Source organism: Marmota monax, unplaced genomic scaffold, assembly GCF_021218885.2.
Source record: "Marmota monax isolate L192 unplaced genomic scaffold, Marmota_monax_Labrador192_F-V1.1 WCK01_AAM20220418_F8-fsc00041, whole genome shotgun sequence".
NCBI lineage: Eukaryota > Metazoa > Chordata > Mammalia > Rodentia > Sciuridae > Marmota > Marmota monax.
This window is the reverse complement of record NW_026695238.1, coordinates 6,786,734-6,811,952: the sequence shown is the minus strand read 5'-3', so window position 1 is coordinate 6,811,952 and position 25,219 is coordinate 6,786,734. Positions and strand designations below refer to the sequence as shown.

Genomic DNA, 25,219 nt, shown 5'->3' with positions numbered 1-25,219 from the left:
AAAATACATAGTGTTATTTTTAGAATTTCTGCTTTGAATATTCAAATCTCTTTCCTTTTTTTTTTTCATTTCCTTTCCTTCTTCCTCTCAACATTTAGGAAAAGAGCACTGGTTGCCATTGGTACTCATGATTTGGACACTTTATCAGGCCCTTTCACCTACACTGCAAAGCGTCCTTCAGATATCAAATTCAAGCCTCTGAATAAGACTAAGGAGTATACAGCCTGTGAATTAATGAACATATACAAGGTAAATATTCTTTTTTATTTTGCAGTAGCTTTGAATAAATCATCGGATGCATTCAAAGTTGTCTTGAAGTTAGGGAAATGTAATAAATGCTTGGTAAAAAAGCAACAGTTTTGGGCTCTAATCCAGAGATACTGACTGATTTCCTCTGATTTAAAGTGGGGCCTAGATCATAATTTTGTTTGTTTACTTTTTTTAATTACTTTTTTAATCTGTGGGATGATTTTAATGTATTTGTAGAATTAAGAACCACTTAAATTGACTACCATATTTTAATCTTCATATTTGTATAAAATTAAAACTCATGCAAATATAAGGAAAATAATATTTGGTAGGCAACTGGGAGGGATACTGTTATAAAGTGTCTGCCTCTCATTACTAACATTTTAGAGTCTGACAATGAACGTGAATTCTACTAACACTTTCAATTGCTAATAAATAAAAATAGTGCATATCAGTGAAGAGCTTTTTGTGATTTGGAATGTTTTAATGTTTTTCTGACTCCCCCCCCCACTTATAAAATATCAGTGTATGCATTAATTATAATAATAGAAATTTTTAAAATTAACTTTGTTTGACTTGATTTTTTTTTCAGACTGACAGCCACCTTAAACATTACTTGCATATCATTGAAAATAAACCTCTGTACCCAGTTATCTATGATAGCAATGGTGTCGTCCTTTCAATGCCTCCAATCATCAATGGTGAGTTCCTTCATGAGCATCATGAATTATTGCTGTTTCTTCTTATTCTTTAGCATTTTTGTAGATTCTCAGTAACTTGGCTGATCAAATCAAATGACTCAATCTGGTAGTCTCAGGTCTTTTGTTGATTTTATTCTAATAGTTCTTTTCATTATTCAATAATATTTTACTAATGATTTTTATATAATTTATAAATTTGTAAATATTTATAAATGTATGAGTACTTGTAAACATTCATACACTTATAATTATTTATACACTCATAAATATTTACTGATAACAGTTTCTGGATTTTGTTATATTCTTCTGAAGGATGTTGATATTTTAGTTTTAGTAGTCATTCACTTGGTTAAACTCAGAAGTCACACTCTGTCTTGCCTACAGTTTTTTAGTTAAACTACAACTTTTAATCTAAGTTCTACACTCAATTTCTTTTTGAAGGCTTTTTTTATGAGGCAGTTTGAATGTGTTTGCAGAATTTAATGTCTAAGCCATGGATGTTTGACTTTTTGGAGGTGAGAAAGAGGTTTAGCTAATTCACCATGAGAAGGAAAATCCTCTTCTTGAGATCTTGAACTTTAGCAGTTACAATGGTTACATGGGCCTCAGAGTTAACCACCCAGAGCTTAGCTTTGCTATTTGCTAGCTAATGATCATGGCAAGTTGCTTAATCTCTCTAAATTTTAGTTGTCTTGTCTGAAGTTAGGTCATAGGTTGTGGTAAAGATTAGATAACAGTCTCAATAAAGGTTTGTTATTCTTTTATTGTATTCTCCAACTTGCCATGAAAGTTTAAAATAAAAGTTGTATATCCCCTTATCTCTAAGGTGTTAATTTATATTTTTTTCTAAATTTAAAATGTAGCTTCTATTTTGATGAGCTTTGTAATACAGTTATGTTTTTTAAAATGGTTGTTTTGTTATTGTTTTATGTTCATTGCAGGGAATCATTCCAAAATAACAGTAAATACTAGAAATGTATTTATTGAATGCACAGGAACTGACTTTACTAAGGTAAATAAAACTTCTAATTTTTTTTTTTTTTTTCCCAATACTGAGCATTGAATCAGGAACACTTGACCACTGAGCTGCATTCCCAGCCTATTTTAGTTTTTATTTTGAGACAGTCTTGCTAAGTTGCCATGTCTGGCCTTGAATTTTTGATCCACTAACCTGAGCCTCCTAAGTTTCTGGGCTTACAGGTGTGCCCCACCACACGCAGCTAAAATTTCTAATTTTATACCATCAAACAGAATAGATTTTACGTTTTAAATCAAGTTGTATGGTAGAAATTAAGATATTTTAAGACATATTTATTTCATGTTTAGAAAAGTAGAATATTAAATCAGTGTAAATTCTGTATGTTGTTTATGGTGTTTTCATTTGACAAATTTTTTTTGCTTTTTTTTGGTACCAGGAATTGAACTTAGGGGTGCTTAACCACTGAGCTACATCCTGAGCCCTTTTTTATATTTTATTTAGAGACAGGATCTGGACGAGTTGCTTAGGGCCTTGATAAGTTGCTGAGGCTGGCTTTGTTTTGTCTTTTAAAATTTTAAAAATTTCTTTAAAAATTTTTTTTTTTAGTTGTAGATGGACACAATATCTTTATTTTCATTTATTTATTTTTATGGGTGCTGAGGATCGAACCCATGCCTCACACATGCTAGGAAATTGTTCCACCCCTGAGCTATTGCCTCAGCCTTCCCAGCTGCTGGGATTGCAGGTGTATGCCACACTGCCTGGCTGACAACGTTTAATGAACGCTTAATGTCTTCTCAGTGCCAGGGATTTAAGAATGGTTACATGTTTTTTGACTTCAAATAACTTGTCTAATGGGGGAATCTGCCACATACATGACAATAAAAAAGAGACTAGAATAAGTACCATAACAAGACCAGTAAAAACCATTTATCTTAGTTGGTTTCATTTAAATGCTGAATGATTTCCTATCTTTGTGTACTTGAAAGTTTTCTGTAAAGAAGTTTTAAATTAATAAAGGGTTTATGCATATAAAAATATCTAGAAGATGTAGTTTACCAGTTGTTCACTCACTTTTATTTGCTACCTACTTTGGATTATGTTGGAATGGATTACTATGAAAGCTTCCCACCCCCCAAAACTGGGAATTAAACCCAAGTCATCACAAATGTTAGGCAAGTGCTCTACCATTGAGCTACATCCCTAGACCTTTTTATTTTTGAAACAGGTTCTCATTAAGTTGCCCAAGATGCCCTCAAACTTGCAATTTTCTTTCTTCAGCCTTCCAAGTAGCTGGGATTATAGGCGTGTGTCACCATTATTTGGGTGACATATATATCAGCATAGGGTGAGTTGGCAGTTGAGCAAATTCCGAAAGATAAACTAGAATAACAGAAGGCGGCTGGAGTATAAAGGTAGGGGAGATACCTGGTATTTGTGTGGGTCTTATAGGATTGTGGACATTTTAAGGTATTTCATTTGTAACATTTACCTGTCATATTTGCCTTCAGAAATATTGTCAGGATAATATAAGATTTAACTGTTAAAACATTTTTAAGCCTTTAAGTTATGCATTGACAGACCTTAGGTATTTTTTCTGAAACTTATATAATAATTAAATGTACATAAGAGCAGTGCATACATTCCAATTAGGTTAGCATATTTTTTCCTACTTACTTTCAATTAAAAATTATTTAACAAGCTTGTGGTTCTTACTGAGCACCATCTTATGTGTATTAATGCATCTGACGCTCACAGTGACAAATGAGATAGGAATTTTTATTGTGTCCACTTAACAGATAAGAAAAGTGAGATGAAGTGAGGATAAAGTAGCTTGTCTGAAGTCACACTGTCAGTCAGTGGTTGAGCCAGTATTCCAGCAGTCTGGTTTGAGAGACTTATGAAATTGAAAACATTTAATCCAGCAATTGGCCATTTATCTCTCTTGAACCTGGTGAACCAAGGTTGGGAGTGGGGAACTAAATGATTTGTCTCGGTCATGGATTGTAACTCTCAAAGAGCTGCATAAATGCAGAGCACCTGAAGATAAGAATACCCTACTCATAAGTTTTTATTCCATTTTCTTTCTTGGAATGTAAATGTAAAGGTCCATTTTTATGTGATTGGGGACTAATTATTTTAAATATTCATTACCCCCTGAATGGAGAATATATAAATTACCATAATACTCTTTTTCTTTTGCAGGCAAAAATAGTTCTTGATATTATTGTCACCATGTTCAGTGAATATTGTGAAAATCAATTCATGTAAGTTCATTCAGCATCTTTATTGATGTCTTCTGTTTTGAAGTTGAGTCATTGGGCCTTGTGCTAAATATAATGATGAAAAATATGGTTCCTGTAACTAGAATATAGAATATGTTAAAAGAAATAAGAAATATGGCTAAGTAATGTAGAAAGCAAAAGGTGATAAATACTTGAGACGTTTTGGCGATGTTCTGGTATTTGTAAGGTCAAGTTACTATTGGCTGAAGCAATCTGGGGTGGTGTCTTGGAGGCATTGAAATTTAGACTGTATTTAGGGATTACTGAGTCTGAGAATGTCTAGGAGGAACAGCAAGAGGCACAACTAAACAAAGAGAAATATATGAGAGCAAAATATATATGCCATATATTTATCAGTAAAATTACTTTTTTCCAAAGTGTGTGTGTGTGTGTATGTATTTTTGTACAGGGAATTAAACCCAGGGATGCTTTACCACTGAGCTACATCTCTAGATCCCTGGCCCTTTTTATTTTTTGATTTTGAGACAGGATCTTGCTAGGTTGCTTAGGAACTCCCTAAGTTGCCGAGGTGGGTCTGGAACTTGTGATCCTCCTGCTTCAGCCTCCTGAGTCACTGGAATTACAGGCATGTACCTAGCTCAAAGCATATTTTTAATTAAAAAAAATTAAACCTATATGGCCTTTACTGTGTACTGTATTGATTATGATTCACAGTACATGTATAATTATAAAATGCATGACTGAAATTACATGGGCTGTATTAGTTGTGTTTGTTATTTTCTTTAACTCATTTTGCATTTCAGTGGTTTTATCAGTTAACTTTTGTCACGTAACACTACCCTGATGAAACCTGGGATACCAGATTAGCAGAAAGTCCATATAGGATGCATGCTTTGCACTACCAGGAAATAAATTTTGCAAGTGGACACTGCCTACAGGGACATGGGAGCCTTACGAAATGAAATGGTAGAATAATATATAGGAAGATTAGTTCACACAGTGTTGGAGTATGATAGATTGAGTGTATTGAGATTGGAGTTGTAGCTCAAATTAAAGATTGATTAACCATGTACATTGCTGGAATTCTGACACATTTTTTTCTTCTTAAGCATTTTATTTCTGACATTTGTTTTTTAGGGTTGAAGCAGCTGAGGTAGTTTTTCCTAATGGGAAGTCAAATACTTTTCCAGTAAGTATTTAAGAACTGATGGTGACCACAGTATGATGGCTCCAGAGTGCTTGTGTTCTGTTGATTTACCCATCCATCCATTCACCCACCCTCCTTCATGCCAGACACTTCACAATGACCCTGTGAGGATGTTTTTTGACTTCAAATAACTAGTCTAATTGGAGAGTGCGATTATGTATGCCTTTTCTAGAAGAAGATTCTGAGATCTTGAGATTTTAAATAGGTTGCCTATTAATACAGTGGTGGAGCTAGGACTTAAGATCAGACAGTGTGACATCAGATGCCAACATGCTGGGTTATACAATCACATTATAAGGCCATAATTTTTGTGATCTTATTAACTAGCTAACTGGGTAATTTATAGTCTCACCCCTTTAAGATTACTAAGCCCTGCAAATCTAATTAGTCTGTTCACACTTGAATTAACAGTTGCTGAAGGCCATCCCTGTAACTAATACATAATTCCAATTGTGTTAATGAGACTAATTCAGTAGCAAGTACAGCTATTGTCAGAACATAGAATATTAGTAAAAAATTTAAATTAGTTTTATTTTTATACTTCTTTCTGATGATACTGGGGATTCATCCCAGGGTCTTATGCATGCCAGGCAAATGCTCTGCTGCTGAGCTTATACCCTCAGCTCCTAAACTAGTATTATTCTTAATTGACTGGACTTACTTCCCCCCAAGATGGCTACATATAAAGATGGCTATTCTGAAACATGACAGTATCACAGTAAATTAGTTGTGGTTCTGACTCAGCGAGACCATTCTTTGATGAGCTTTTTTCTCTTTGGATTTTTTTTAGTTCCTTTGTCATTTATGAAGTGAATCAGAGCCTAAATAGTTAAATAGCTTTTAAAGTAAATTAAACTTGCCATGACCAAAACATCTCCCTCCCCAAAACATTAGGTTTAACAATGCATTTTATTCTAGAACATTTATTATTAGTCAAAATAACTGTATAATCATAGAAGGCATAACTGAAATTACTTGGTCAATATCAAGGTTTTTTAAATTTTTAATTGATCTGGAATTTAGTAGTTATTATCAGTTAGCTTTTGTTGTATAACAAACTACGCTAAGACTTAGTGGCTTAAAATAACAGCCATTTACTTATCTCCTGATTCTCTTGGTCACTTCAATGGTTCTTCGTTTCTGGGCCAACTTAGCTGATCTCTGCTGAGCTTGCTCATATGGGTAGCCATGTGGCTGGTTAACTGATGGCAGGATGATCTGAAATGGCCTCACTCATATATCTGTTTCTTGTTGTGGGGTCAGGGTGTCAACTGTCCCTAATCATCATCCAGCTTGCTAGCTTGTTTTTTTCATGTTCACATGCTGCTGCTGATGGAAACCAGGGCCTTGTGTGTGCTAGCAAGCTCTGAGCTACACACACCCTCTACCCACACTTGGGCTTCTTAATATGATGGTGGGTTCCAGGGTTCCCAGCAACAAGAGAGCAAGCCCATCATGCTTTCAATCATGATGTCCTATTGGCCATCACTGATGTGGTGGAGAAATAGATGCCATCTCCTAACTGTAGGATCTGTAGTGTCATGTTGCAAAACTATGGATGTAGAGAGATTAAGAATTTGTGATTATTTACCTCACTAGTAGTTGGAATTAACCACAGATAGCTTTTTAGATTGTTTTTTAAAATGTCTGATTTGAGGAAAGTTTCTCTTTAATATGAGGAATTGTCAAGTGTTACTAAAACTAAGTATATACTTTTGTGAAAGGGGAGAAATGTGTTTTAAAATTTGGTTTACTTTTCTCATTTGGATCATTTATTTATGTTAAGAGAGCTTTCATAAATTCGACGTCTTTCTGAAAAGGAGTACTACACTGGTGTTTGGCATTTGTTAATTTATTTTCTCCTAAACTTTGGTTAGAATAGCTCTCAGGTTGTCTTCTCAGAGGGGAAGGGTCCTCTAGAGGTTCACTGCCTCTTCACATGAAGTAGCAAAATTTCACAAATACTTTGAAAGTTCTTTGCTAGGCTTTTAAATTTTTAGAAAAGAATAAAATTTGAAATAAGATAAGTGGTAGAGAGAAATGGTTAATGGCTAATGGTGAGAGCTTTGGAATTAGGATTTCTTAATTTGTTTATCAAGTCAAGTTTATTTTTTAATTACTTTATACATACATTTATTCATTAAATATATACCAAATGCTTATTATCTTATAGGAATTTTTCTAAGCTCTGGGAATATAGCAGCAATTAGACTCAGCAGCTTAGTACTTGGGACCCAGTACTAGTTTTTCTCTAAAACTCACATTCCTATCTGTAAAATAAGGATACTAACATTGAGGGGGCTAAGAGATTATCAAAAGTATATCTTGAACTGTTAAGCTCACAGTAACTATTCAGTAAAGGTTTGTTATTACTGTTGTCATCTGAGTATCTTGACCAGTCTGTGCCACCCCAATTCTACTGTGCATTCAATTCACCTGGGAATCTTGATAGCCTGCAGTGTGGGCTATCAAGTTTAGTATGTGTAGTGTCATTGATGCTAGCTTGACCTGTGAAGAATGTAAGTCTGCCTTTCTCACAAGCACTCAGGTAATGCTGATACTCTCGCTTTGAAGACTGTATTTTGAGTAGCAAGGCTCTGGTGCATGGCCCTTGCTTGGATCAAAATAGGTTTTAAATATACAGCCTTTTTGATAGTGACGTTTATACTTTTAGAGTAATTTGGTGCTAAGAAATATTTGTTTCCAAAGTGTGGAAATCCCTGGATGGTAAATTATGTTCCATTTGAAGTATATTAAGTATCAATTTATGAGATGTTCCCACCCCTTTTATCTCCTCAAGCAGATTGATAGCCAAGACTTGGGGCATCATTGATTTTTCCCATGTGGGACATAGTAATAGAGAAATGTCTTAACATTCTTAGACTCAGTATGATGGATGGTACATTGTGACACTTGAATTATTCTTTTTTGGTCACACACACCTGCTTGCGAAGATGAGACTGAAAATCTTTATCAGGATTTATAAACATCTTGGAAATGATGTAATGCAGCTATGTTTTACTGTAGGGAATGTGGAATAAGCATCTAAAGAGAAAAATGTTTGGCATAAGTAGTACAAATCATCTAGCAAGTAGAATGTTCATATAAGAATGTAATGTAGCAATTTGTTTTTCTGTAATAATTTTTAAAACATCAAGTTTATTTTCAATATGTGACTCTAAAGATACTTTCTTGGCAAGGTAATAAAGCTGCAACAACAACTAATTGAATTAGAAAGAGTCTAAAACTATATCCAGTGGGAAATGATTTAAGCTTTCAAACTCTTTTCTCTTTAAGGAACTGGCTTACCGAAAGGAGATAGTTAGAGCTGATCTTATTAACAAGAAAGTTGGAATCAGGTATGTTTTAAAAACTTCATTTATTTATTGTTGGAGAAAGCTTTGGAATTAGGCTCTCTCAGTGTGTTTATCAAGTCATTAATTTATTCCTTTGTTACTTCATGTGTAACATGTACAAACTTCATACAAGGCTATTTAATTTTTCTGAAAGAATGCTTGGAGAGGATTTTGATATTGTTCAGAGTAAGTTAAAAAATGAGATGGCATCAGTTAGGATGTCTAATGTCTAATAGGATTCAAAAAGAAAGTTATGGTTTCAGGTAGTAGTGTTATCTTAAGTCAAAATGTAAACATGTTTTACATAATCCAGAAAAGTTTATGGTTTGTACATTCCTTTTTCAGAGAAACTCCAGAAAATCTTGCCAAGCTCCTGACCAGGATGTATTTAAAGTCAGAAGTCATAGGTGATGGGAATCAGATTGAGATTGAAATCCCTCCAACCAGAGCTGACATTATCCATGCGTGTGATATTGTAGAAGATGCAGCTATTGCTTATGGATATAACAACATTCAGATGACTCTCCCGAAAACATACACCATAGCTAATCAAGTAAGATTGCACCCTTAAATAAACACTCCTTATTGTTAGAAACTGATTATTGAATGCCAGGAAGGCTTTGAGAAAAACAGAACATAAGAATTAAGCAGTATTTGGACATGCTTTGCTATGAGAAGCATTTGCTATGGAAAGGATACAAAACAGATGCCCAAATGATTAGAGTAAGTTGAAAACCTGTGATGACTAGTTCTTTGAAGAAAGACAGGTTTTGAGAATACAGCCCTTGTTGAATCAGACTAGGAGATTCATTTTCTCAATGTGGGCCTGAAGGCAGAATTGTGTGGGGGAGATGTGGGTGGGGGTGGGGACAGGGTGTAATCTATATAGATAGTGGGGTATTAATTGTGTGGGGATAGGGTGAGGGTTGTATGCTTTTAATGACATGTTCAATATAAATGTATTATTTTAAAAATGGAGATATTATTGAGGTGAAATAAAGTGAATTTTTTTCTAGTTTCCTCTTAATAAGCTCACTGAACTTCTCAGACATGACATGGCAGCAGCTGGATTCACTGAAGCACTTACCTTTGCTCTGGTATGTCTTAAAACGTGCCTTTTCTGTTCAGCTGATTTTTTTTTATTTTGACTAAATTATTTGTTCTGTGATTCTGTAAATGAGTTTTTAAATCTAGACTGCTAAAATTTCCAGACTATAAAAGAATACCTTTGTTACTAGAGATTGTACAGTTAAAAGAATGTTGAGAGGTTTCTGTATATAATCATAGGAAAAACATAAAAGTCTAGAAATATTGCCTTAAGTGATAGATGACAAAATATTTTATAGTTTCATGTAAGTGTTGAGGGTTCATAATGAATTGTATAACCAAATTTATGAAGTTAGAATATTTGGTCTTAATTTGGTTGTGGCTGTGCCCACTAGATGCCGCCCTGGTTAAGAGCTTGTGGACTGTTCCACATTAAACCTATTTCTTTGTCTTTGAACATGTTCACAAACATTTGCTTTGAGTTGAAAAGCTGACATAAAAGGCCTAAATCAGGAAATGAATTTTATTACAAAATCAGAAGGAAATCTCCCTCCCTTACAAGATTGACCATTTAAAAGAATAAAATATGTATGCAATTTGTAGGCTTTTTTTCTGTTGCTGAGTATTTCTGTGGTACCTGTGGTGGAGTTTTTGAGCATTCAAGTTTCAGTTTAACCTTAGGGAGGAGCTACTTCTTGCTCCCCAACTTAGTCCCAGCCCTGAAATTCTCAGAGACTGTCTAGATTTTCTAGTTTAGATTTTAGATTTTAGTTTAGATTTTCTAGTTTAGATTTAGATTTGTATTTCAGAGACTGTCTAGATATTCTAGTTTAGGCCTTGATTTTTCTGAGTCAGTAGTCACTCCTTCAATAGTTGTTGAGCATGTGTCATGTGCTAGGCATTATGCCAGCAAGGAAGCCTGAAACTGAAAGAGGACCTAAGTACCTAACACATTTTCTACAACAGCACCACCGTGACTATAGTCCTAGCCTTTGGATTCCTAGAGCCATTACCATTTTCTCCTTCTGTGTACACTACTTTTATAGCAGGCACCATGCCATTCGCACACACATGTTCTAGTCATGAGCATCTACAATTTTATGTAAAGGGAAATATAAAATATAACACTGAGAAATGTACTTTTTATTTTTTTTAAAGTTTTTTAAATATTTATTTTTTAGTTATAGTTGGACACAATACCTTTATTTCACTTATTTAGTTTTATGTAGTGCTGAGGATCAAACCCAGGGCCTCGTGTGTTCGAGGCAAGCGCTCTACCGCTGAGCCACAACCCCATATTTAAAAAAAATTTTTAATTTGTTCTTTTTAGTTATACATGACAGTAAAATATATTTTGATATATATACATGGAGTATAACTTCCCATTCTTGTGGTTGTACATGATATGGAGTAACATTGGTCATGTGCTCATATATGAACATAGGAAAGTTATGTCTGATTCATTCTCCTGTCTTTCCTGTTCCCATCCCCTTCCCTTCCTTTCATTCCCCTTTGTCTAATTCAGTGAACTTTTATTCTTCCCTTCTCCCCATTTTTTAAATATGTAAGTGGCATAGGAATCAACAAATTCTCTTTTTGATGGATTTGAACTTCACAGATCCCATTGAGTAAACCATGACAGTTCTCCTCCCTACTTTTAATCCTGTTTTCCTTCCCAGATCTAATTGCTGTTAGAATTCTGGCATTAGTTTTCCCTGCCCTTCTATGTTAGTGGTACATTCTGATGTAATTATGTAGCTTGGAGTATCTTTGGAAGAACACATAAGCTGAGTTCCACAAATAACTGCAGGGAATGTTTACCCTATGCTAAGGCTCTATGTACAAAAGTCCGTTTCTTTTCTCTCAGCCTTGTGTAGTAGGCCTTTCTGTCTTCCACAGTACTTAATTTGAGAGTCACTCATCCCACTCCCTGTTGTCAGTTGACTGTGGACCAGATTCCAGCCCAGGCCTGTTTTTTCATCCAAATCTAGTGACTGAATTGTCATACTAGAGATGTTTGTCATATTAGCCTGTTTGGTTGTCCAGAGTCACTTTTTAATACATTTGTTGTTTGTCACGGGAGGAAAAGAGAGGTGCTAGAGTGTTTCAGATTTCAAATAACAGTTTTCCTGTAGGATTTTCACCATTGGAATTCAGTGTTTGAAAAGTTACACATTTTATAAGGAAACCTAAACATCACTGAGTTAAGATGGCCTGTATTGTTACATACGGTTTAATACAAGAGTGACAGTCATTCTTTTTTTTTTGCGAGGGAGGGGAATACCAGGGATTGAACTCGGGAACATTTGACCACTGAGCCACATTCCCAGCCCTATTTTGTATTTTATTTAGAGACAGGGTCTCACCAAATTGCTTATTGCCTCACTTTTTGCTGAGGCTGGCTTTGAACACATGATCTTCCTTCCTCAGCCTCCTGAGCCACTGGGATTACAGGTGTGCATCACTGCACCTGGCCCATGACCATTGTTCTATTCCTTGACTACCCAAGTATAGTAAGCAATTCATATCCCATCATTATGATTTTTGCTATATCTGCATACTTGTAGTAATGTTTTTCATTTAAGATTGGCTCAGTTTTAAAACTAAATATCCACTTACCATTTTCTACCTCTGCAGCCTAAGCAGATCAGGGAATTCTTCTTTGCTAGGCTTGGACATGGCTTTGGGATCTTTCCCAAGAGAGCATGATAGGAATCACTAGAGCTGGCTTTGGCATTAAATGAATTCTTTTTACCATGTCAGTTTTTCTACCTCCCCCCCTTTTTTTGAGTGATATACATGCCAATTATTCCTTGAAAATTGTTTTGTAGAGCAGTACAATGGGCGATCATTTACTCTCTGCCAGGCAGTTAGAATGCATTATCTTCTTATCTGATTTATTATTGGGCTTGATGTATCTTAATAGTTGGTTTTATTTTCATAACTTTTGCCTGCTGTCCTGGTTTCTGAGGTGGACAAGCATTTTCTTTTCTTTCTTTCTTTCTTTCTTTCTTTTTTTTTTTTTTTTTGGATGCAAGGGTACTTAGCAGTTTGCTACCATGAGCTTTATCAAGCAGGTGCAGGGAAATTAAATGATAGAAAAACTTTGGTCAGAATTCAGGCCACTTGAATTCTCTCCAGTTCTACCATTCTGCACACAGAGTGGATTCAGCAAGGTTTTCATTCATTGCTAGTCAAAACAGAAAGTCATCGGAAATTCCAAGGAGGCAGAGAGAATTTCTGATTGGAATCATTAGGGACATTTTTGTGGAAGAAGTGGAAAAGAGGTCATTTAAATAGAGCTTCAGGGAATGGCTGCATGTGGGAGTGGGAGGCATTTCAAGTAAAGGCAGGGAAAAGTATAAGGTTCAGGAGGGTATGGACCAGGGAATTAGGAGATTAGAAAGATAAATGGGAGGCTAGCTTAGCAAGGACCTGGGTATAGGTTTTACTACCATCTCCACTTGAAAAATTTACTTTAGCTGCATATCCTGGCTAGAACTCATCATAACAGAATTATTAATGTTAAATTATATCTTCTTTGGTCCTGAAATTGATGAATTAATTACTAAAACTTACATATAGAGAATATAAATTGCTGAGACCATTGCAGGTTGACTGATAGCATTCCTTTTTAAATTACATTTATGCATTTTCCATATTAATGTATTTTGTGTGTGCTTTTTAGTGCTCCCAAGAAGATATTGCTGATAAACTTGGTTTGGATATCTCTGCAACAAAGGCAGTCCACATAAGTAACCCTAAAACAGCTGAGTTTCAGGTAAAATTTTAAGTATGTAAGAATTTGTGTAAGAACTGAGAATTAGTACATTATTTAGAAAAATTCCTTGGTTATTATGCCTCTGGTGGTGAAATCAGAATTTTTTAATAGTCTCTTCTTAGATAAGTTTATAGTTGATTCTTATATGCTTTGCGGATCAAAATTCTTAACATATGTGTATGTGGTGGGATCAAACCCAGGTATTTACACATACTAAATAGATGCTCTACCACAGAGCTACCAGTACCTAAATTTCTTTCTCTCTCTTTATATTTTTACTTTAGCTGCATATCCTGGCTAGAATATATATGTATTTTTTTTTTTTTATTAAGGTTCTGGGGCCTTATGTAAGTCAAGCAAGTCCTTTACCACTGAGCTACATCCCTAACCCTATCTTTTGATTATAGTTGTTGCATTTTTTTTTTTTTTTTTTACAGATCTGGTTCAGTCTCTCTTAACTGAAATTTCCATTTTATAATTGTATACTCTTGTCAGATTTTCATCTCTTTTCCATATATCTGTGATAAATGAATCAACACCAGTTATCTAATACCTCCATAAGTCATTCACTTTGAAATTAGCTATTAAATCAGTTCTTGACTGTGCTGCTTTGTTTTTCATTATAGTTGCCTTATTGGCAGTTTCATTTAGAGTTTAAGAATATTTAAATACTTTAATAGAGAATGTTAAGTGATTTATATTACAGTTTGGGATATTAACTATTAAAAGGGAATTTCAAGGTTATAATGTCTTTGCTTATTAACTTTCAATAGTCCCTATCTCTTTCATATCAAGGCACTCTCACCTCATTTTTCTTTTATATTTTTTTAACCCAGGCTTCTAGAATTAAGCGGAATGTTAGAACAAGAAGGATCTGCTTTTAAGAAAGTTAATGCTATCATAAATAATATATGAACTCTTTGATTTTTAGTTAGTTTCTTTGGACCTTGATTTTCTTTTCCTTTTTTTAAAAATACTTACAGTTGTAGATGAACACAATGCCTTTATTTCATTTTTTTATGTGATGCTGAGGATTGAACCCAGTACCCCATGTGCTAGACAAGCACTCTACCACTGAGCCACAACCTGAGTCTCAGGCTTTAGTTTACATTTATGTAAAAATAGGGCATTGGGTTAGTTTAAAAATTCCACATTTTGGGACTAAGAATATAGCTCAGTTGGTAGAGTACCTACCTTGCATGCACAAGGCCTTTGGTTTAATCCCCAGCACCACAAAAAAAAAAAAAAAAAATTCCCCGTTTTATGTATACAACTACATACTAATGTGGCAAATTAGACTAATATTTGCATAGAATGATTTTTCAGTAAATCTTAAGTACATTTTTATTATTATTCGCTAATTTCAAATGTGAACCCCCCTGCTACACACACACACACACACACTTTTCATTTGTCAGGCATGGTAGATTTCTTGAGATGTGGTAACTGCTATGGTTTTTAGGATTTATATCCTGGCTTATCTATTTTATGTAAGTGGAGGGAAACTAATCATCAGTGTACTGTCTCACTACAAATAGTTGTGGTTTAGCTTAAGAGGCACCATTTTGGTATAGAATACATTAGAGATGATTAGAGATGAGAGATTATCTTTTAGATTTGACAGATACCTATATTTTACCTCTGTTTTTATATTCTACCACTTCTAGTATGGCTAATAGGTTTACATTTATTTATGGTTAAATTAAATGGAAAATTATTCATGGTCTTATACAGAATTTTCCTGCATTATTCTAAACCTTGGATTATTTCTCATAATAGATGTTGTTAAAAAAATGGACAAGACAAGAAAAATATTATTTAGGTAAAATATGTAAAATTTCATTCTAATCATTGTAAACAAAATTATAAAATATTATTTCTCTTCCCCCCAAATTAATTTGTATCCTTAAATGTCCATTTCATCTTTTTTTTTTTTTTAGTTTGAGTTGGTATTCAAATGAGGTTTATGCATCAAGATAGATTGATGTGCTTCTCAAGTCTTATTCTGCAGGTTGCTCATCCACTTTTTTTTTCTTCCTGAAGCCCGCCCTTTCAATTTGTTGAAGAAACTGGGTCATTTGGCTTGTAGAATTCCCACATTTAGGATTTTGCTGAATATATTCTAGTGGTTCCTGTATTTTCTGTAAACTGGTAGTTAACTCTGGAAGCTTGATTCGATTCAGCTTAATTTTTTTTTTTTTTTAAAGAGAAAGAGAGAGAGAGAGAATTTTTTTTTAATATTTATTTTTTAGTTTTCGGTGGACACAACATCTTTGTTTGTATGTGGTGCTGAGGATCGAACCTGGGCCGCATGCATGCCAGGCGAGCGCGCTGGTGCTTGAGCCCCAGCCCCAGCTTAATTTTTTTTTGTATTGCTGTTTTTAACTAAGCACATAGGTCTACTATGAAGTAAACTAAAAAAATTAAGGAAAGCTGTCTCAAAAGTTGCTTGTCTAGCTGGGCATGGTGGCAAGTATCTGTAATCCCAGATGTTTGGGAGGCTGAGGTAGGAAGATCATAGGTTCAAGGCCAGCCTAGGCAACTTAAACCCTGTCTCAAAATAAAATGAAAAATAAAAATGGCCAGGGATGTAGCTCAGTGTTATAGTGCTTGCCTAGCATGTGGAAGGCACTAGGTTTGATCCCCGTTCCACAAAAAGAAAAAAAAAAGTTTGTTTACATTCCAATAAATTAAATTTCTTTTTCCTTCACATCGTAGTTCCCCCCCCCCTTTACAAATTAGGTACTGTAAGAGATTAACAATAGCTAATAATAAAGTGGAGCAATTGTAATAGTGTACTGAAAATGAAGGTTATGTGTGAATGTATTTTGTTTCTCCCAAATACCTAATTTTACTGTAGATCATAGGCATCTCACCATACTGTATTTTTTTTCTTAAATTAGAACTTTAATCTTTTCATTTAAAGGAAATACTTCACAGCTGTTCTTTACAATATCTGAATTGCCAGCATCACTGTTCTTGCCTTTTGGGGCCACTATTAAATAAAATGAAGGTTTACTTAACATGCATACTGCCATAGGTAACCTGATAACTGAGCTAACCTCCCAGTGCCTGTTGGGCAGAGGGTACTTACAGTGGGTACACTGGACAGGGAGCTGATTGGGAGCCCTCATTATGCTGCTCAGAATGATACTCAGTTTAAAACTTGCGTACTATTGTCAAACCATAGTTGACCACAGTAAACTGAAACTATGGAAAATGAAACTTAGAATAAAGAGGCATACTATAGTTTTATTTCTGTGAGTGGTTTGGACACTTTTTCCTCATTGTTAAGGTGTATAGTACTTATAAAAGACCAAGCTGAAGGCTAATCACAGTTTACTGGTAGAATGATTAGAAAGGTGTTCTTTTCTTCCTTCAGCACAGGATCCAGCAAATCCCCTTAGGGCTTTCTGTAACTTGTGTAGAATCTAACAAGCCTACAGTTTTAGCTGGGATATCAGAGGAAACCTCTGTAGGAGAGAACGTTTGAGCAGAGATGTGAAGGAAGTGAGGTAGCCATTTGTCAATCTGGAGGAAGACCACATGAAGCAGAGGAAAGAGCAAGGGCTGAAGCCCCACAATGGGAGACCAGCTTGCTGACCTGTGCAGTACCCAGTGTGGCTGGAGTGCAGTAAGCTAGGAAGAGCAGAAGCAGTTGAGGTTAGGGAGGGAGCCAAGGCCAAATCCTATAGGGCCCCATGTAGGACATGTATTTTTTTTTTTTTTCAAAATTTAATGGAAAACTGTTGATAGTTTTTGAGGGGGGAGTTATATGATTGAATTACGTATCGAAGGACTGTGAAGATTGGATCGTAAGATGGACAGAAATAGCCTTAGAAACTCATGACATAGTTTTGGGCAAAACAGTGGTGCTTGCCATATGCAGTGGTACTCGCCTATAATCCCAGTGATTCAGGAATGCTGAGGCATTGCAAGTTCAAGGTGAGCCTCAGCAACTTAGCAAGACCCTGAGAAGCTTAGTGAGACCCAGTCTCAAAATAAAAAAATTAAAAGGGTTGGGGATGTGGTTTGGTGGTAAAGTGCCCTGGGGTTCAATCCCCAGTACTCTGTCCCCTACCCCCCAAAAACCAGTTGTGCTTAGTAGGAATATGTAACAACAAATCTTACTGTTACATATAGTATACTACAATAATAAAAAGGGAAGAAAAAAAATAATGTTGCTTAGAGGCTGCTGTAGAGTATAGCAATAATGTCATATCACTGCTTATAAAACCCATCTATTAACATATGTTGAAATAAAGTGAGAAATTTATCTCAGACAAAAGGAGTGAAGTTTTGCTTTTTTTTTTTTTTTTTTTTAAAGAACTGGGATATGCATTTCTTTGACTGGTAAGAATGAAATGACTATAAATATTTTCTTATTTGCTTTAGTGAATAAAAAACGAGAACTACATCACAGCCTGCCCATTGGCAGCTATATAATTTTTTAATGACTACATATTTATATTCTATTTTCCTTCTTGTCCTGGTATTTTAATTGCATGTACGTTTTCCCTGGTCCTGGTTTTTAAAACTTTGATTAATTCATGTTTAATTCACTTAATTATTGGTATTTCTTGTCATCTACTTCATTTACTTCTGAAATGGGGCAGGATATGAAAATTTACATATTTGAAATCTTGAAAGCCAGCTTTCATTTTAAAAGTGATAATGGAATAAAATAACCAATGCTTAGATGAGAGCAGTCATATTTTTAGTTAGTCTTGTGTGTCACTTATTTTTTTAATCAATTTATTATTTTTTGTTGTATAAGTTTGGAATTGAGAATATTTTCAGTTCTTTTAGTTCAGTTCTGGGATTTAAAATTAACTTAAAATTTTAGGCATTGCATTTTTCAGAAGTATGGTCCTCAGAAGCCATGCATTCAGTGCTTTGTCTTTTCTGCCTGTTTGGGTTCTATTTGGTTAGTGCAATTTCGCGTCTTTTCCTGTAGGTGGCACGCACTACCCTTCTTCCTGGCCTCTTAAAGACCATAGCAGCAAATCGGAAGATGCCTCTTCCTCTGAAACTGTTTGAAATCTCTGACATTGTAGTAAAAGATTCTACCAAAGGTAGGAATGAGTCACTTTGACTTGTTACTTTTAAAGCATTTTTTTATTATGAAAATTTCAGTTCTGTGTAAAAGTAGAGAATATGGTATAATTATCCCTGTGAATCTATCATATATCTTGTAACAGTTAACAACCCATCTTTCATCCATATCCTTGCCAATCACCATATATAATGTGTGTGTGTGTATATATATATAAAAAAAAATATATATATATATATATATATATATATATATATTTTTTTTTTTTTTTTTTTTTAGTTGCAATGCTGAGGATAAACCCAGAGCCTTGTGCTTCTAGACAAGCACTCTACCACTGAGCTATAGCCCCAGCTATCCCTCACCTTTTGTGTGTGTGTGTCACAGGATCTTGGCTAAGTTGCTGAGACTGGCCTTAAATTTGTGGTCCTCTCGCCTAACCTCCTAAGTTAATAACAGGAGTGTGCCACTGCACCTGGCTTCCACATTATTTTAATGTGAATAATTTCATCATCAAATACTTTAATTCATATTTCTGAAAGATAAGGACCATCACTTTTGTTTGTTTTTTAATAACCCAACAATACTATCACACTTTACGGTCAAATTTCCTAGTGTTTAAATTTTCCCAATTGTTCCATAGATTTATTTTTGAATCAGAATCCTGTCAGTGTCCAAATATTTAGTTACTATGTCTCTTATTTGTTTGAATGGAAAACACATTTTAATAATGTCTATGAAGAGCCCTATTAAAACCTCAACTTGAGAAACACCATGAAGGCTCAGTGGTAGAGGTGCTAAGCACATTCTTACATGTGTGAGACCCCCTGGGTTTAATCCCTAGCACTGCAATAAATAAATGTAAAAAATGAAAAAGAAAAACACTGAAATATTTTTTGTTATATCACATAATTTACATACATATCATTTTAATGTGCTTGATATCATTTTAGTTTAGCAGTAATTGCTCAGTTGTACCAGTGATTTTTTTAGCATGTTTATCATATTTGTCCTTTTTGAGTATGGTTTAGACTTTGAGTATAGCAAGTTTCTTGATCTATCACTTGGAGTAACAGTGGTTATTTAATACACATATCATAAATTTACTAAGTATCTAAACTTGATTGACAAAGAAGTCTGTCTCAAAATCCATGTCTCCAGTCTCTGATGCAAGTCTGACTGGAGCACTGTGCAGTGGTCCCTTGGTGAGTAGTGTCTCAAATGACTGCATTGTTGGCAAATTCCTGGGTTCCCTGAATTTTATACATCAAATTCTAGCAGCATTTATTCAGTGGTTCTTACTCCAAACTCTGCAAGACTCGGAGTGTTTTCTTTTGAATTAGTTGACAGAAGCAAAAACCTTTTTCTCATTTTTTTTTTAAGATTCTAGTAGGCATCATTCTTAACTATCAAGTTCATCTTGGAAACTGATGTTCTGGAGGTATAAACACCTTGATTTTCACATGGAGACTCTCCCTAAAAAACTTTTTTCATCCATCCAAGATTCAATTCTGTCTGTTTTCCAATATTGTTCCATTTAACAAATTGGAAAATTCAAACAAGAAAACTGGTAATTTGCCCAGGGCTTTATAAAATATTGAACTTCGAGATGGGGCCAGAATTTAGGTCTTAGTGGACATATCCTTAGAGAATAAATGTTCGTTTTAATATCAGCTTATGTAAAATTTTCTTTGGGTAATAAATAGATTTGGAAAACATTTTTAGTGCCAGCTGAAGAAAGTTTTGAGGATTCTTGTGACTTAAATTCTCCATTAGTACAGATAGCTGGAAATTTGTTAATAAAATTGCAATGTCACATTTATCTGTTTACTTTGGCTTTTTTTTTTTCCAACTTAGTTCTTTGAGTTTTATGTTGTCTTGTTCTTTGATGATCTTTTTGTTTATAAATGTAAAATTAGGTTAATTACACCAGATTTCCTCATAAGCTTTGTAATACTCTTTTAGCAATGGTCCTTCCCTAATTGCCAGGCTCCCTAAGGGCTCTGCAGGGCTGGGCATGTTCACAACCAGGAAGCTCAGAGTGAAGATGAGGGCAAGGAGCAAGCTGGGGTCCCACAGTTGCTTTGAAGAAGGTTTGGGTGTAAGCTTCACTGTGTTGCCATTCTGTGTAGAAATGCCTTAGTTGTTTTTCTTTTAATCTCTGTGTTGGAAATACACAGGTATAGACCTCTCTGCTTCTCATTCTGGCTTCAGTGCCCAAATTTTGAGAAACTCCCCTGAAGAGACATTGGTCACAAGTGCTAGAGCTGTCTCTCATTTTTTTTTTTTTTTTTTTAAACAATTCACCTAGTGATTACCCCCAAAACCCAGTTCTTATTATTTTTATTTGAAAGATTTGCACTTTTTTTATTTGTTGTAATCTGTTCCACCTGGAGAATAGTTCTTGTCTTGTTTGTACCTTTTTTTAGTTGAAATTATTCTGTTCTATTTTCCACATTGATTTAATTTCTGATTCTAGTTTTGCCCATTGTCTCACACTGGTTTATTCTTTTTCTTTAATATTTTCTATCTTATCGATAGGATTTGAAAAATGAAGGGAGGTAAATGCACTCAGTAAATCTACCATCTTGAAAACATTGGTTTAATGTATTTGGAGTATGTTTTGTGTTTAGGTGGGCCTGGATTTTATTTCATAACAAAAGAAGCCTTTCTGATGGAATATTCTAAATATGTACATGTGGGTTCCTGCCTGTCATATGGTGTACATAGAGGACTCTGTAGGAGAGGCAACACGGCATCACGGTTCTGCAGACACTATAGCCACAGTGCCTGGCATTTCAGTCATGGTTCTCATTTACCAGCCGCTTCTCTTTAGGCAGTTTATTTAATCTCCTGTGGCTCAGTTTCTTCACCTGTACAATGGGGATAATGATAACACTTACTTTGTTAAAAAGGATTAAGTGAAATTAACATTTGGAAAGTTCCAGCTACAAAGTATGCAATATTTAATGTTGCTCTAATTGGGGTTTTAATAGTCCTGATGGCCAAATAACCAGCTTCCTGATCTTTGGGAATTTTCTAGAATGGGTAAAAAAGCCTCAGCTATCTCCAAAAGGTTAATGTTGCCTAGCTGAGGCATTGGGGGCAGATTTTTATCTTAACCTTAGACTTAATTGGTTTTTCTTCTGTCATGTTCTTTTCTTTGTAGGATGAGAAACAAAGACATACTAATGTAGGAATTTACTTAAGAAAACAGGAATGTTATTTTTGAAGGAATTTGTTACCTCCTATTTTTCAATGAATTGACACGCACGTTTTTACTGCCTATCAAATCAGTAACCTCTTATCTGTTGAGTTTACCTTAGCCATCTCATCCTAAATAATTAAATTTTTTGAAGAAAATGTTCTAATTAATCAAAAGTTAAAAGAGGAGTTTTCCAATTAACACAAAAATGTCCCCAAAATCTTAATGATGGAAGTAGTTCCCTAAACTACAGGTTCAAAGGGGTTGGAGATGTTTGGCAATTATGAGCTACTCTCATCCAGCACATTAGTAGAAAGTATTTTTGAGTTCTTTTTCATTTTTAGGGGTTGCTTTAGAGGATAAGAGAAAGTTTCCAGTCTTGAAGGAGACAGATTTGTGAGTAGATTCTTTGAGATCATAATCAGAGAGAATGTCCAAAGTGCCCTGGGAATGCAGAGAAGGGAGTGATAATGGTTATTGACTTTTTTCAAAATGTTAAGAAAAACCAACACTTCCAGCCTCATATCAATTTCAGGTCAGCAAGCATATCTTCCAAAATAGAATGAAAATGGAATCTTCTGGATTTCAACATGACTCACACCATTCTATCTGACCTGCATTTCTGTAGGAACAGCTACTAGCTCCTAATTTTCATGTTTGACATAACTGGACATTTCTTATTCTAGTGTGGACTCTCTTGACTGACCATCCATGTTGAGTGAGACTCTCAGTCTGCCAATTTAGAGGCTGATTCAGGCATACTTTACACTCAGTAAATCTTCTCTAAACCAGATAGGTTCAGGTTCTTTGAGGGTGAGCCAGTTACTGCATTTTTTGAGTTTCAAGATCTGAAGTTGCTGCAACATTTTTAAAAAATAGTCATGACTCAAGGGAGTAAGCTGATTTATCCCTGTGGTTGGGCAAAGTGGTATGTGATTTGGGAACTAGAGGTTGAATGTTGATTCTGCCTGGGGTAAATTTTTCAGCTTTATTACAGGGAATTCAGCAGAGGAGCATTGAAGCTGCCATATCAGGCTGCTGTGTGAGTTAATGGTTGGTTTCAGTAGATGATACTTTTGTTCTTTTTGTTCAGTGTCAAGAATAACTAAACTATGCACTGAATAGTAAGAATTAACTGTAGGGGGGCAAAGAACCTAAATGTGAATTGCTGATCTTTTTGCTCAGACAAACAGCAAAGCAAATATATTTTGTACAATCCAATATTCTGGCTTTAACATAGACTGAATTCTGTAATCACAATTTATTCCTCAGTGATCTCTGAAGCTGCCAGTATGCCTACAATCTCACTGAAATTGCAAGAGATGACATATCACTGGGTTGAGGGAGTTTTAGTTGAAAAGGAGAAAGAACCTAAGATGAATTATTTTGGCTTTGTAAAGTGTAGAGGAGGGTAATTTAGATAAGCAGGATACAAATATCCAGTTGTCTTTTTCTTTGTCCTGGGGATTGAACCCAGGGCGCCTGACCACTGAGTCACGTCCCCAGCCCTTTTTTTTCCTGTGTTATGTCCCTATAGAGAACCTTCATCATCATATTGCCATGCATTTCAACTGCATTTAAAATTCTTTGGATTTTAGTAGATGTTATAGTAAATGGAATAGATTGAAAGGCCTTTGACCACTGATAGGGCTGTAGTAATGAAGTAGGCTTACTCTGTGCCTTCACTTCTTGCTCAGAACACTTCTATATTCTCCAGAGCATTTTAGCAGTCCTGGTTTAAACTGTGCTTTCCCACCCATCACTGTCTAGTTTCTAAAATCACACATTTCTTTCTGAAGTCTTTCTAAATGAGAGGTTGATCTACTTCTCCATACCCTACTTAGTATGAAGATGGAAATTCAGAATTTTTAAAAAACTTTTTTAATTGCAATATATATTTAAGGTTCTGTTTCTTTCTCCTCCTTTGACCACCACGTCTGTTGTAGAACATAATAAACTCTCTTGGCATTTATGATTGGGTTTGATCTTTTCATTTGCCATCAGTTTGTACCACATATGTACGTCAGTGTTTGTCTTGTATTCTAAGCTATTAAAATATAGGGGCACATGTAAGGCCGTGGGTTCAATACCCAGTGTCACAAAAATAAGAAGAGATAGGTAGGTAAAAAAAAGGTAGGTTGGTAGGTAGATGAACCAGATCTCTCTCTCTCTCTCTCTCTCTCTCTCTCTCATATATATATATATATATATATATATATATATATATATTTTTTTTTTTTTTTTTTTTTTGGTTTAACTGTAAGCTTGATAAAGACCTCAGCAAAAGCATTTCACTATGGGCTTGTGAACTACCTCTCTGAGAAATTGTCCATTTATTCTGGAACCCTCAAATAATGGAAGATTATCTAGCATCCACATGTGGAATGTGGTTTTCTGAAAAGGGCTTATGTCATCAGTCTGGATTAATTTAATTTCACTATTTCATATTTTTGGCATGTAGAATTTCCAATTAATAATTCAAAAAATATGGGTGTAAGGAGCATTGACATTAACAATTTTTGAAGTAGCATCATTCACATATGTGATGGCATTTTAACTGTGTAAATATATCATTTTTAATATAGAAAGTTATTTTAGTATGTTTGGTTCCACATAGTTAAGATCTGCTAACGTGAGTATAATGTACTCTGTCATGCATTGAATATTGTATTTTTTTAATAGATAAAAATCCATTCCAGGTTTATGCTAACTAAATAAAAGCCAACCCACAAGGACATAACTTTTTCCCTCATGCATTGAAAAGGTCATAGATTTTTTTCCTCACATTTGTTTCTTGGCTTTTCAGCATTAGTTAAAAAAGAAAAGTCTGTACTTTTATACTATAATATAGTACAATATAGAAGCATTTTAAGGCAAATTATTTCTAAGATTTCTTGTGTTTTAAAAATTGAAAATTTATTTGTACTGTCCATAAAAGCTCTCATGAATGTATATTTTTAATTCAGACTAATTTTGTTCTTTTCCTACTTAAAAAGTAAAGTACCCAACTCTTCCCCAATCCTATACTTGGAATTGGTTTTTAGACTTTGTCTGTGTGTGTGCAGCCATGTATTTGACATTATATATGTACTTGTAGATATGGATAAATACGTTTTAGTGTTATACAAATGGGATTTTATTTCACCTGTACTGTTCTGTACATTGGTTTTCTCTCTGAACACATTTTATTCACCTCATTTCATTTTAAAGGCTATATAATATTTCATATGGAAGCATATAATTTATTTATGCAAACTGTTATGATGAATATATAATTACCAGAATTTTACTAAAATGTCTGTTGCAGTAAATGTCTTTGTTCCCCTATTAAAGACATAATTTATGAATAGAATTGATCACTTCATTGGTATATACACTTAAGTGTTTAATAACTT

General features: G+C 34.7%; 1 protein-coding gene across 2 annotated transcripts in view; it reads left to right on the top strand.

The window, feature by feature from the left end:
• Farsb (phenylalanyl-tRNA synthetase subunit beta) overlaps positions 1-25,219 on the top strand; it is a 71,787-nt gene that overhangs the window by 21,457 nt on the left and 25,111 nt on the right. For both annotated transcript variants that reach the window (XM_046439717.1, XM_058577552.1), the window contains exons 6-15: positions 99-249; positions 842-950; positions 1,892-1,962; positions 4,135-4,196; positions 5,313-5,364; positions 8,680-8,741; positions 9,084-9,291; positions 9,755-9,835; positions 13,474-13,566; positions 18,524-18,641. In XM_046439717.1, coding sequence (XP_046295673.1) covers positions 99-249; positions 842-950; positions 1,892-1,962; positions 4,135-4,196; positions 5,313-5,364; positions 8,680-8,741; positions 9,084-9,291; positions 9,755-9,835; positions 13,474-13,566; positions 18,524-18,641 — 1,007 coding nt within the window. The remainder of the gene's footprint in view (positions 1-98; positions 250-841; positions 951-1,891; positions 1,963-4,134; positions 4,197-5,312; positions 5,365-8,679; positions 8,742-9,083; positions 9,292-9,754; positions 9,836-13,473; positions 13,567-18,523; positions 18,642-25,219) is intronic.